Source organism: Heterocephalus glaber, unplaced genomic scaffold (assembly GCF_053883595.1).
Source record: "Heterocephalus glaber isolate CG9 unplaced genomic scaffold, H.glaber_assembly_v1.0 deba00001504, whole genome shotgun sequence".
NCBI classification, from domain to species: Eukaryota; Metazoa; Chordata; class Mammalia; order Rodentia; family Bathyergidae; genus Heterocephalus; species Heterocephalus glaber.
Window position 1 is genome coordinate 5,735,464 of NW_028258324.1, and position 12,930 is coordinate 5,748,393.

The 12,930-nt window shown below is 58.6% G+C and overlaps 2 protein-coding genes across 3 annotated transcripts; one reads left to right on the top strand and one right to left on the bottom strand.

Moving 5' to 3' along the window:
* The first annotated feature begins 285 nt into the window (after window positions 1-285).
* Window positions 286-2,185, top strand: Gpr62 (G protein-coupled receptor 62). Its single transcript, XM_004921032.4, is given in 2 exon segments — window positions 286-1,599; window positions 1,601-2,185. Coding segments are annotated over 2 exon segments (1,098 nt in total). The 5' UTR covers window positions 286-537; the 3' UTR covers window positions 1,637-2,185.
* A 105-nt stretch (window positions 2,186-2,290) lies between these two features.
* On the bottom strand, window positions 2,291-12,214 carry Pcbp4 (poly(rC) binding protein 4). Of its 2 annotated transcripts, none has more exons than XM_021240645.2 (13): window positions 12,115-12,214; window positions 5,843-5,987; window positions 5,682-5,705; window positions 5,552-5,584; window positions 5,255-5,371; window positions 4,892-5,023; window positions 4,606-4,734; window positions 4,330-4,404; window positions 4,123-4,167; window positions 3,982-4,045; window positions 3,822-3,874; window positions 3,566-3,735; window positions 2,291-2,966 (listed from the first exon to the last, which is right to left on the bottom strand). In XM_021240645.2, the coding sequence occupies exons 2-13, from the start codon at window positions 5,921-5,923 to the stop codon at window positions 2,900-2,902; spliced, it is 990 nt and encodes a 329-aa protein (XP_021096304.1). In that variant the 5' UTR covers window positions 5,924-5,987; window positions 12,115-12,214; the 3' UTR covers window positions 2,291-2,899. The 2 variants fall into 2 exon arrangements, with proteins under 2 accessions (XP_021096304.1, XP_012925941.1); XM_013070487.3 differs by having other exon boundaries at window positions 2,291-3,163.
* Window positions 12,215-12,930: the final 716 nt, after the last annotated feature.

The following is a 12,930-nucleotide window of genomic DNA, read 5'->3' on the forward strand; positions in this document are numbered from 1 at the left end:
GTCTTCCTGCTCCTTCTAACCAGTTTGAGCTAACTGGTCCGATCACCCCTGCACACATACATCCCACTCTGGGAAAGGCAGGACAGGGCCTGGCTGGCTCCAAAGGGACACTGTAACTCCCTCAGTCTCAGCTCCAGCCTGGCACCTGCTCTGCCCACCCCCGTACAGCAGTGCCTCCAGCCTCTAGCTGGCAGCTGCTAGGACCCAGGGGGCTGGCGCCAGGCCCTGCCCCTCCCTTGCCAGCTCCGTGTGTCTCCAAAGGACAACATCAGAGTGACAGCCAGTACCATCTCCGACAGAGGCTGAGTTGCTGGAGCCGGGCTGGGGCAAGGGGAGAGCGCCGGCAGGCTCAGACTTTCACTCTCCAAGGCACCAGCCAAGCCCCCAAGAGAATGGTAGCCCGAGTGTTGGAGTCCCCTCCTGGGCAGCCTATGAGGTGAGGGGCCAGAGGAGCAAGGGACAGGTAATGGGAAGTGAGGCGCTGAAGGATCCCGTCCACCCTCTGCGTATCACCACAGGTGAAGCCTGAGCACTCCAATGGCCAACACCACAGTGCTGATCGTCACCGTCACCGAACTCGCAGGCTCGGTAGGCTTGATCCTGGCTGTTCTCGTGGAGGTGGGGGCCCTGCTGGGCAACGGGGCACTGCTCGTCGTGGTGCTGCGCACTCCAGGACTGCAAGACGCGCTCTACCTGGTGCACCTGTGCGTAGTGGACCTGCTAGCGGCCGCCTCCATCATGCCGCTGGGCCTGCTGGCCGCGCCCCCTCCCGGGCTGGGCCACGTGCGCCTGGGCCCCGCGCCGTGCCGTGCCGCACGGTTCCTCTCCGCGGCGCTGCTGCCCGCATGCACGCTCGGTGTGGCCGCGCTTGGCCTGGCGCGCTATCGCTTCATCGCACATCCGCTACGGCCAGGCGGGCGGCCGGCGCCCGGACTTGTGCTCACGGCCGTGTGGGCCACCGCCGGGCTCCTGGGTGCGCTGTCCTTGCTTGGGCCACCGCCCGCGCCGCCCCCAGCGCCGGCGCGCTGCTCTGTCCTGGTCGGGGGTCTTGGACCCTTCCGGCCGCTCTGGGCGCTGCTGGTCTTCGCGCTGCCAGCGCTCCTGCTGCTCGGCGCCTATGGCAGCATCTTCCTCGTGGCGCGCCGGGCCGCCCTGCGTCCCCCGCTGCCTGCGCGCGGCGCCCGGCTGCGCTCAGACTCTCTGGACAGCCGCCTCTCCTTCTTGCCGACCCTCCGGCCTCGCCTGCCTAAGGGCAAGGCGGCCCTGGCCCCAGCTCTGGCCGTGGGCCAGTTTGCAGCTTGCTGGCTGCCTTATGGCTGCGCGTGTCTGGCACCCGCGGCGCGGGCCGCAGAGGCCGAGGCAGCTGTCACCTGGGTGGCCTACTCGGCCTTTGCCGCTCACCCCTTCCTGTACGGCTTGCTGCAGCGCCCTGTGCGTTTGGCGCTGGGCCGCCTTACCCGCCGTGCTCTGCCCCGGGTGCCAAAAGCCTGGTACCCTCGAGCCCTTCTGCAGCGCCTCAAAGGACCCCCAGATGGCCCTGCCCTAGGCCCTTCTGCGGCACCCCAGCAGGCCCGCGAATTGGCAGGAGGACCCAGCCTGAGCCTACCAGAGACCACTTGAGAGCTCCCTCTCTTGACTGGAGAAAGGACGGTGCTATCAGAGGAGACCTATCCCACCTCCTGCATGGGTGGCAGCAGGTGTTCAGCCTGGACTTTTGGCTCTGAAATGGGATTTTGTCTGCAGTCTGGCAAGGCCCAGAGACTTCTCAGGAATCCTGGGTTCTGGGCCAAACATGGCATGGCCTTGTGCACAACCTACTCTCCTGAGACCTGTTTCCCCATCTGTACCCTGAACCATTTCTGAGGGCCCCTCCAGCACAGGTTGTGAAACTCATGGATGGTCCCCAAGTCCAGGGAGCACAGAAGGTGGCAGGGCCCACAGACAAAAGGTCCACAGCTAAAGTGATGGGCCAAGCAGCGAAGGGTGTGAGGTATATCCACAGAAGGAGGAACCAGGGGAGAAACACTCAGAAGGACTTCCCTGATATCTGAACCAGGGAGAGGCTGGACAAAGCTACTGCTCTTCTATCTACTTTTACAATGTCCAGAAGACAACTGGACCTGTCTGATGCTAGAAGCAGAAGCCTGGGCAACCCCAAAGGGCCCTGAAACCTGAGAACTGGTGTGTGGATGGGGCTGAAGCCCAAGCAGGGCTAGTGGATCCACAGGTGCAGCTTCCACTGCACCCATTTTCTGCAGGTTTTACCATCCCGACACCAGTATTTCACACCTTTCTGGTCGCTGAGAATATTTATTCAAAAACAGGGATTGAAAAAACTGTACAGAGTGTCTGCTGCTTGGGCCCCTGCCCCCCAAGCCACTCCCCCAGCCACCCAGCAGAGCCCCCTCTTGGGGGTGCCCCTGACAATCCCAGCCAGTCCATTCCAGTCAAAAAGTATTATCCATGGAAGCAGCGGGAATCTGCAGGGAGGTGGAGAGAAGCTTGGCCCAGCCACCCTTAGCCCTCCCTGATTCCCACAGGGGGGCAGTAGGTGGGAGGCCCCAAGGGATGGAGAATACATGGACACCCGCCCCCCCATGGTGGGGCACTAGGGAGGCCCCTGGCTGCTCCTAGAGCTGAAGGTAGGGCCCTCTGGCCTAGGACTACTGCAGCTCCCAGAACCCTGGCCCAGAAACTGCCCCTTCTCTGAGAGTAGGAACTCCAAAGGTGGGGGACAGGGTGGGGGATGTATCCATGCGCCTGGCGTTAGCGGCTGCATTTGGGACCCCAGGGTGGAGTCTCCCTGGACAGGTAGGATGCGGAGGCAGACCCTGCCGGAGGTCCTGCCTGCCCCAGCCTGTACCTCAGCTGGCCTCAGTAGGGGGAGAATTTCTGCCGCTCAGCTTTCTTGCTCCCATTGGCCGCTGCCATCTTGGCAGTGTAGGCCGCCAAGCCCGGTGGTGGCCCTGGGGAAGCAGGTGGTAGAGCCAAGAAGGGCACAGGCTTGAGGCCGATGAAGTTGGAGAGGGAGATGGCATAGGGTGTGCCCAGCAGGCCTGGGGGAGCTGTGGGCAAGGCCGTCAGGGGTGGCGAGAAGGGAGCAGGCAGGTCTGCGGGGGCCGAGCCGGGCGTCCCCCCAGAGGTAGACTTGGCCGTCTCTAGACTGGAAAAAGGGATATAGAGGGAAGATGAAGGGGAGATGGGATGAGACAGAGGCAATGAGGGAAGATAAACAGCTTGAGATTAGCCAAAAACAGAGGAACTGAGAGCAATAACGGGGTAGATGTGCTTAGGGGTAAGATAGGAAAGGTGGAAATGTGAGGAGGGAGGAAGGATAAGCAGATATAGTATGGGGTGAGAGGAGAAATGGGGCTGGGGCCAAAGACCCAGGGGAAAGAGACAGCAATGGGGAAAGAGAACATGAGGGTGGAGCAATATGGGGGACTTGGGTAGAATACCATGGAGATGTGGGAGTTCATGGCGGCAGGGGACCAGTCCAGGGAGAAAGGAGATGAGTTCTCCCTTCCCCAGTTGGGTGCCCCCCCCATTGCCCACCCATGCTCACCAGGCAGTAATGAGGTACTGGGCCAGGGCGATGGAGACCGGCGAGCCAGTGATGGTTACGTGCCGCTCACCAGCACCCTCTGCTTGGTTCCCGATCTTGATATGTGCCCCTGACATCTGGCGGATCTCGCTGATCTTGCTGCCCTGGCGCCCAATCACGCAGCCAATCAGCTAGGGAGAAGGCAGAAGTTGACCCTAGGCAAGGCCCAGAGCCCCACCTCCCCTACAACCCACCAGCCACCACATCCCCTGCTCACATCATTGGGAACCAAAAACTCCTGGGAGCTGGTCTGTGCACTGGGATCCAGTCCTGAGGCAAAGAAGAGGAACTGAACCTCTCTGAACCCCATGTCCTTCAGAGGGGGGCTTCCCAGCCTCTTGGGTCTGCCCCTGCCTCCTCCTCCACAGGCTGCTTACCTGGCACCACACTGGGTGAGGCAAAGGGGACCGCATGGCCCGACAGCTGCTGGAGCTTGGTGACCTGTGCCAAAGAAGAGGAGTCAGAGGTCAGAGGAGGCTTAGCACAGAAATGGGGGTCTTGGGCTGTGGCTCACTCACCTCAGCAGGGGTCACAGCTCCATACTGACCCTGAACAGAGAAGCCCTGTGGGGACAAAGTAGGTGGAGAGGCTGTTACTGTGACAGGTCAGGGCAGGCTGACCAGGGTCATACCTCCCCCTCACCACAATTTCTTCTTTTATCCCCTCCTTCAACTCGGCCCCCCCTTCTCCTATAATGCTTTCTATCCCTCCTGCTGTGCCCTCACCTGGTTGGCGGAGAGGAGGACAGTACCTAGGGAGAGGCTCGGATGGTATGGGATAGTGGCTCCTTTGGGTGGGGACTGGAAGGCACAAATGAGGAGGCGCTGTTGGGACCCTCTCAGGCCCAACTGCCCAGTAGCCTCAAGCCCCCCAGCAGGACCCCTAGATAAATGCACCCCCGCACACTACAGCTCATAATCTATCCCTGCAGCCCCACCCTACCCCACTTGGTGGCACAGGGCCCATCTCCTGCCCCCTCTCTCTTTGCCCCAGGGTAACACCTCCAGAATAACAGCGCAGATCTGTCGAACACACAAGATGATAGCATCAGGCACCCCGGACACAGTGACGGCACGCTCTGTGGAATTGGGGAGCAGGTCCCCTGCCACCTGCACCTGGGCACCTGTAGTCTGCAAATGAAAAACAGAGCCTACTTCTGGCTGCTCCAACAATCCCTAGAAGGGCTCCCAGTCTGAATTCCACCAGGGGTATGAAGCCATAAGCACAGGGGTCTTCCACAACTACAGGGTGGGGAACTCCCTATGGATGGCATCCCTCTCCCCTTACCTCTCGGATCTCCTTGATCTTGGTGCCAGCCTTCCCAATCAATGAGCCACACTGGCTGGCAGGGATGACAAGGCGCAGAGTCACGGGAGGCCTAGAGACACTGCCCCCATTTGCAGGAGCAGCACAAAGGTCCTGGGGCAGGAAGACGGTGGGTTGGTCACATGCACCTACTCCTCTCCCACCCCACCTCAAGTACCTTCCGGCTGAGGAATTAGGCAGGTACCCCTTCCTCTTGCTCCTCCAAGGGAACACTACCCTAGGCTTGACCTCCCCTCCCACCCATAGCCACTATCTGGAATCAGAGACACACTCCTCCCTTCCTCCCAGGAACCACCCTTGAACTCCCAGCCTGCCAGCCCCAACCTCATCCAGCTTGAAAGCAATCATGGAGACTGCATGGAAGACAGCCGCTGTGGAACCAGTGATGGTGGTGATGCGCTCAGGGCAGGACCCCTCGGAAATGGTGATCCGGGCACTGCTCTGCAGGTACAGATCGGGTGCCAGGTAGCAGGGCACATTCCCCACTCACCAGTCCTCAGTAGAGGCTAGAAATTGCCAGCCTCTCAGACATCCACTGCTCTTCCCAAATGGAGTGGTTCAGGTATCTCCCCTCCCTCCACATCAGGTACCCTGGACTCCTCCCCCAAACTCCTTCCTCACCTGCTCCCTGATTCTCTTGACAGTCTCTCCCTTCTGTAGGAGGCAAAACAGAGAATCACTCTTAGCCTCAGTGGTCACCACCTGGTAGCCTGGGCTGAGGGGAACACACCAGGCAGAACTGGATACCTACCTTCCCGATTATGCTGCCCACTTCCTGAAAACAAGATGAAAGTGGAGTCAGATGGACACCGATCCCCCCGCACCCCCCAGCACCCCCCACCACCCCCACCCCCGCCAGCAGAGGTCCACCAAATCTGCACTGGCTGGGCCCTCCCAGCCCCTCCCACTCACCTTCCCATGCATCAGCATCCGCAGTGTGAGGGTGATGCTAAGCTCTGGCTCCTCCTCCAGCCCCGCATCTGAGCTGCTCATCCTGTCAGGCGGGGCTGGGGCCACAGTGGCCTGGGAGTGTGTCCACGCCGTGGCCTGGCTAGCTCTGGTAAGGGCAATGAAAAGGGGTCAGAGAGGAAGCCAGTTCACCCTGCCCCTGCCCTTACATGAGGACCCTGACTAGAGCAATCTAATTAAACTCCCAGAGAAGGGAGACAGAATGGATTTTGAGTTCCAAATGTCCTGACCACTGTGCTTATATGTGTCTCATTAGCTGTGTAATGCTGGACAGGTCATTTAACCCTTCTGGGCCTCAGCTTCCCTCATCTCTAAAAGAGATACCAAGCCTGGGGATGTAGCTCAGTGGCACCACACCTGCCTGGCAAGCGCAAGGTCCTGAGTTCGATCCCTGGTACCAAAAATCAATCAATAAAAGAAATAACAAATCTTATCCACCCTCAAATTAGGACAATTAAAAAGTCAGCACATACACCGTGGGGATTCAGTCTCCCTGTCATTCCCTTCCTCTCATATGAGGAGGGCTAGGGTATATACCTCAGTGGGAAAGTTCTTATCTAGCATGCACAAGGTCCTGGCTTCAATCCCAGCACCAACCAATCAATCAAAGAATTAACTAGGAGACCTACAGGAGTACAGAAAGGACAGCCTCATCCTTGATCTCTTGAAAGAGAAGACCCCTGTGGACTGGGCCCTGAAGGTGGAGTTAAGGTTTAAAAATTACTCCAAACAAAAACCCAGCTGTCTGGAGGGTGGAGGATCAGCTGCAGAGGAAGCTGGAGCAGCCTTGGGAGGTCTTAAAGGGAGGGCAGCAAAGCTGGTGAGGTTCTAGACAGGGTCCTCTTGCCCCGGCCTTCCACCTGCCTCCAGAGGCTGATCCCATCTTCGATAGGTCACCCGAGCAGAGGCTGTTTATGGACAGCTCTGAGCAGAATGCATTTAGCTCTGGGCTGGGGTTGGGAGAGGGTGTTCAGAAGTCTGCACAGTGGTGTTTTCATCGCTTTCCTATGTGCTCAAAATGGCCCTGGCACAGGAGATGTGAAGCTTCCAGGCTGACCACATTCCCCACGTGGAACACTTTCTACTGTACCAAGGGCTGGGGATTTAGCTCAGTGGTGCCACCACCTGCCTCGAAATCACAAGGTCCTGAGTTCAATCCCCGGTACCAAAAAAAAAAGGCAAACTTTCTACTGTAGCAGAAACAACCCCTGAGTTCAGGGTCTCAATTTCCTCCCCCATATAATAAAGAGGATATGTACCATCTCTGTCTCCTTGGGATTGGGTGATGGGTAAGAAAGGGATTCAGTGGGCTGCAGGAATGTCAAGGCCATTAACTGCTAGAGGAAGGTGGAGCCTGAGATTAGCTGCTGGGATTAGCTCAGCTGCTAACCCTCCCCACAAGATCCCTTTTTGTGCCCCAACTTAATCCTGAACCTTAATCCTGCTTGGAAATCCTTCATCGGCTATCTCCCGCCAAGGCTCAGCCTTGATGGGGAGCTCACTGGGAGCCTAGAACTCAATGAGGACAGGGAGTAGGACCAGCTGGTGCCAAATCTGGGCCAAAACTAAACCCTAACCCTGCAAATTCTTTTTACCCCAGAGGCTGGGAGTGGGAGGCAGCCAAGGATGCAAAACTAGTCTTGGAGCACATGGGAGCCTCTGGATACCTACTCCCTCAGCCCCTGTTCTGTCCTGACACGAGGGTAAAGGGCATGGAGCTCTATCTAGTGCCCCCTTCTGAACTCCTCTTGCTAGCCAGGGCTTGGGATGGAATAGGAAGGGGGCTCACAGCCTGAGGGACAAGTGCACATGTGGTCTCCATTTCCCCACCCCTACAATAGGGATGCCAACCCTGCTCCTCCTTCCATTTGAGTTCTGTAATAAGCTCCCCAGAGAGTGAAGACCAGCAGTAGATGAAGGGACTGTGCATTCTGGCATTCTAGCCAACCTCTGGTGCTGGCTGCCCTTGCTAGACATTCCCCTGGCTGCCTGCACTTCCCCCATCAAAGCACTTGTGATGACGCGCTTGGTTTCTGCCTCCCTGGACAGCCAAGCCTGGGAGGCCCTTAGAAAAGGAACCAAGGCTACCAGCTTCTGCTTGTGTCCTGAGGGCTCAGCTCAGAGCCAGGCCAGAGAAGGTGCTCAAACATACTGGTGGCTGAGCAGATGAATTCACCATATAGGGAGTGGGAATCCAATACCTAAAGAGGGTCTATAACCTGCCCAAGGTCACAGAAAGGAAAGGCCTGGAGGAACGGCAGGGTCCTTCCTGCTAGTGTGTGGCTGACCTAGGCCTCATCTGGTCCCCTTCCTGGCTGCTCCTGTCTGGTTCTGCTAGCCCTCTTTCTGGTGGAGGACCTTTTTAATGGTAGGCTCTAGGCTTTGGTTATCTAGGATACCCCTACCTGGCTAGTGAACATGGGTCCTGTTTGGAAAGGGCTATCAGCTTGTCCAGAGTCATGTTCTTAAGCTCTAGAATTTTCAGGAGGTATAGGGACTCTTTAGGGATGGTAATCAGTGGGGGACTTGACATTGTTCCCATACTATCTCATCACCTCTTGTGGCTCAAGGAAAGATGGGTGGGGGGTGCTTAACAACATGGCCAGAACTGGAACTCCCACATGAAAAGGACACCTTAGTCTTCAATAGAGACCCTAATTGTTCCAAATTCAGTGGGTGACCTTGACCTAGCCCTCTTCTGATCTGTACCTTGGTTTACCCAACTAGTACATGTTTGGGGGTTAAGGATGGGAGAGGGTTGCTGGTCTGTGTCTTTTCTGTTCTGAGAGACCCTCAAAGTCTTTCTGTCTCAGGGAGAAAACAAAGGGTCCTGACTCATATCTCAAAATTATTCTCTTAGGGCCCTAAAAATAAGCAGCCCCGTTAGGCATTACTGGCTCCTCTCCCCTCACACTGGGGCTCTAGGGAGGTCCTTGCTGTCCCAGTATGGTGGCCCTTGGGTCTCTGCTGGGCCACCCTCGTGGCAGCCACACATCATACCACACTGACCTCCAGCTCACCTCTGGTCAGCAGGGCTCCCTGGCAGAACATACCAAGCTCAGATCAGCCTTTGACCTCAGGCGTCCCTCCTGCTCCCTGGGCCCCCTCCCCAGACCCGGTGCCCACTCCTTCTGTCCCTGGCTTCCTGCCACTCAGGCTGGAGAGTGTAGGGTGGGGGTGGGGGTGGGATGACAGCTGTGTAAGCGATGGTGGCTGGCCCCTTCCTGCCCCTCCCCCCCAGCTGTCTCTCTTCCATGACAGCTGCCCAATCAAAGGGCTGGGGGCTTAGCCAGCTCCCCCCACAGGCAGGGATCAAGTGTCCACCCTGGCTTTGTTCTGCAGTAAGAACAATCTAGGGGAGGGGAGGGCTCCTGGGGCCAGGCAACTCAAGTAGACTGGCCCGCCCCTTGGGGGATTCCCTCCATTCTGCTGGCTGGAGTGTCTGGACCAGTGAGGGCCTATGGACCCACCTGGGGTAGGGAGAGAGCTTCATCCCCCTCAACTCCCAGCTCCCAACCTAGTAGTATCCTTCTCACTTCAAAAGCAGCCATGCTGGCCACACCTAGTGATGCTGGGGAATGGCTCTGAGCATCGGGCAAGGCAGGGTGTGGCAGAAGGATGGACAGTGGGGTGTGGGTATCAGCACTGAAGGTTCTTCATTCCTCTGCATATCTCCTACTCTGGGGATGCTAACCCTTGCTGATTAGCCAGGCCCCACAAGATATGCCCTAGCATCCTCAGACCCATTGGCCAGCCTCAGTTTTCAGCCTCCCATGATGACCTATCACATCTAGCTTTGGAGGGAGGAAGCTCAGGAGGAGATTGCAGGGGAGCAGCCTGGGATCTACAAATTCCAGCCTCTGGTCTTGATTTAGGTATGTCTCACAGCCAAAGTGCCCAGCAGAGAAGGGGGGCTGGGAAGGGAAGTTCTGACAAGCTCACAGGTGCCAGAAATGCTACAGCATCTCATCATCATTAGACAGTCTTCATAATCAAGAGAAACCAAGGTAAGCCTAGGCCCAGGCTCAGGCCCAGACAGGAACACAGGAGAAAGGCCACACCCTCATGGTGCAGCCCAAGTCACTGGTACCCATCCTGTGTCTCACTCAAATTGAGAAAAGGCATCTAGCATCCATTCTCCCTGCTGAAGACTGTGCTCATGGTGCTGCTTAACAGACATCCATGGCTCCCTAGTGCCAAAGGAATAAAGCTTGATCTCTATGAAGTGGGATCAAGGCCCTTCATAATGCAGCCCCTGCTAACCTCTCTTGTCTCATCTCTATCCCATCCCCCAAACACACCAGGCTCCAAAAACAGCCCAGGCATCTCCAGGTCTCTGAGCTGTTGATTCTAGCTTGAAATGCCCTTCCTCCTCACACTCTCTGTCACAATCTTTCTCAAATGCCACCTCCTCGATGGAGCCCTCCCCAACGTTCCAAGTTAGATGTAATCACTGGGCCTCTGCACCTCCCAAAGATAGGGCCACAACTCAAAGGAACCCCTGATGGGGATTTCTGGGCCTGTCTTTCTACTACACTGAGAGTTCCCAGGAGGATATGAGATCTAGGACTAGGCTCAGGGTGAGGGAGAGGAATTAGGGCTCACTGGCCTAGGGGATGTAGGGACCATAAGGCTCCCTAAAGCCTAATGTAGAGACCTGGGACTAAGGGACTAACCAATGGGCAGAGCCAGGACCTACATACACAAAATTCCCAGCTCCTTCCTAAGCACCCCCACCCCTTGCTCTTGCTGTTTTTCCAGGTCTAGAGGCTCCCTGGGCATGTTGCTAGGGTGAGGAATAGGGGCTGGTATGAGACTTCTGAGAGGCCAAACAGGTTTCCCTAGGAGGACAGGGGCTAGGGAAAGCCACAGAGTGCGGGGCAGGTTTTACAGAGCTGAGCAGGGTTCAGCCTATCACGACTGGGAAAGCCTCACCAACTGAGAGAGGAACCTGAGGCCCAGTGAAGGGAGCTGTTTGCAGGGCTTCACCAAAGGCAACTGGCAGACTGGGATAACCCAAGGTCCACCTGTGCAGCGCAGCTCCCTCCTCAATCCTCCTTCAAGAGATCTGCGCCACAGGGCAGTGGTGATGGAGGTTGCAGAGAGGGCAGTGAAGGGGCTGGGGAGATGGACAGAGCCTGTCTGGGGACATAGGGTGGGGCTTCCAGCCACCAACGGCCTGGACTGCCAGGGTGTGTGGGCTGTCCGCTCCCAGCCCCCCACCCTCAGCATGCAAGGAGAACAATCCCCTTGTGTTTGGGCAGCCTGAGCCTGCATGCTGATGAAGGCTGGGGGTGGGGGCTGGGATGGGGGCGCCTTGGAAGTTGAGGGGGTTCCAGGACCTAGAAGGGTTAGGTCTTCAGCTGGAGAAACAATAGGGTCTCAGGTGCCATCCATGAGGGTGACCTCACAAAACGGCCAGAGCTCAGCTTTTGGGGAGTGCCTGGAGTGTAAGGGCCCTTTGTAGGGAAAGGAGAGCCTGGAGACCCATGTCCCCATGGTGCAGCATGAAGGTAATCATCTTGGGCTTGGTGGGGACCCAAAGCCCCACATGCTGGGAGAAGGCCCAGGATGCATCCCCTTGAAGACCACTCCCCTGGGTACTGAGGTGGGGTGGGGCCCTGGGTGCCACAGGTCTCAAGATGGCGGGCCTGGGACAGGAGAGTGAGGAGGCGGGCACCTCCCTCTTCTAGTCTGGCAGGCACAAGAGTCAGGCTGGAGTAGCACAGCCTTTTCTCCCACCTCCCAGGACCCACCCAAGAACATAGGTCAGAGCTGAGGCGCTGAAGAAGGGCAAGAAGGACCACTCTGCACTCTAACTATGGTCTCCATACACCCTTGGCCTGGAGGTGTGTATCTGGCTCCTCCCGGGACTGCAGAGAATGGGAAGGGGTGTGTGCCAGCCAAGAGCTGCAGGAGAATGGCAGAACAAGCAGAACCCGAACCCAGAGCAGAAGGTAAGAAAAGAGAAGGTTCAAAGGACAGAAACAGCAGATGGGATGGGGGCCGCAAAACTGGTAACTGAGGTCCAGGAAACCCCTCCTTGGTCCGGGGGCTCCTCTGGCAGACCAGCGCCCCCCACCTGGGCAGGCCTTGGCCGCACAGGACAGGGAATGTGTTCCTCACAGCCTCCCAGGACCGTAAACTGTGCACCGGGGCGCGGACTACCCTGCCCCCAGCCGAACCCCCAAACTTCGCGGCCCGCCGCGCCCTACCTCTCTGGGGCTGTCCTGCGACGGCGGCGCGGCGGCTGGGCCGCTCAGTCCCACATTGTCCCCGGGAGAGGCGGCCGCTCACAACTGCGAGTGACATCAGCTGCGAACAATGAGGGGTTTGACAGGCGCGGAGCCCGGCCGGCCCGAAGCCCGGCTCCGCGCCCCCCCACCCCCGGCCCGCCTGGCCCGGCCCCTCCCCGCCCCCTCCCCGGATCCGATTACAGCGCGGCGGGCCCGCCCCAGCTGCCCCAGTGCCGCAGCCATGAGCCCCGCCCCGCCCCACGCATCGCGGTGCGTCCCGAGCGGCGGCCGCTTCCGGGAGGATCCGCGCCCCTGCCCCGGGCTCCTGGGCCCGGCGTGGGTCCGCGTGGAACACCATACCAGCCACCGTCCTCCTGCGCCGCCCACCCAGAGCGTTCTCCGATCCAGCGCCTCCGCGAGCCCCCTGCGTCCCCCATTTCGGCCCCGCCTCGCTCCGGCCCTAGTCCCCAGGCGCTCGGCCTTCGACCCTTCACTCTGCCCGGCCTTCTGGGCTTCCGCGGCATCCTCCGCTCTGGGTCTCGCCCTCCGACACCCGCTCCCAGCAGCTGCCCGCGGCTTCCGTACCGCACCACCCGACCGGTGCGCGCAGGACAGGTTACCATGGAGGAGGGACCTGAGTCGTGTGGCCCTCGTGCACCCCACCCCGTGGTGCTCCCAAAGCTATCCCCAGAGTTTCTTCTTGGGCCAGGGTCGGAAAGGACGGGGCCCGGGGGGATAAGGAGAGGGGGGTGGACTGTTCCCAAGTCCCTTGCTCCTCCCCACCGTGGGAGCAAA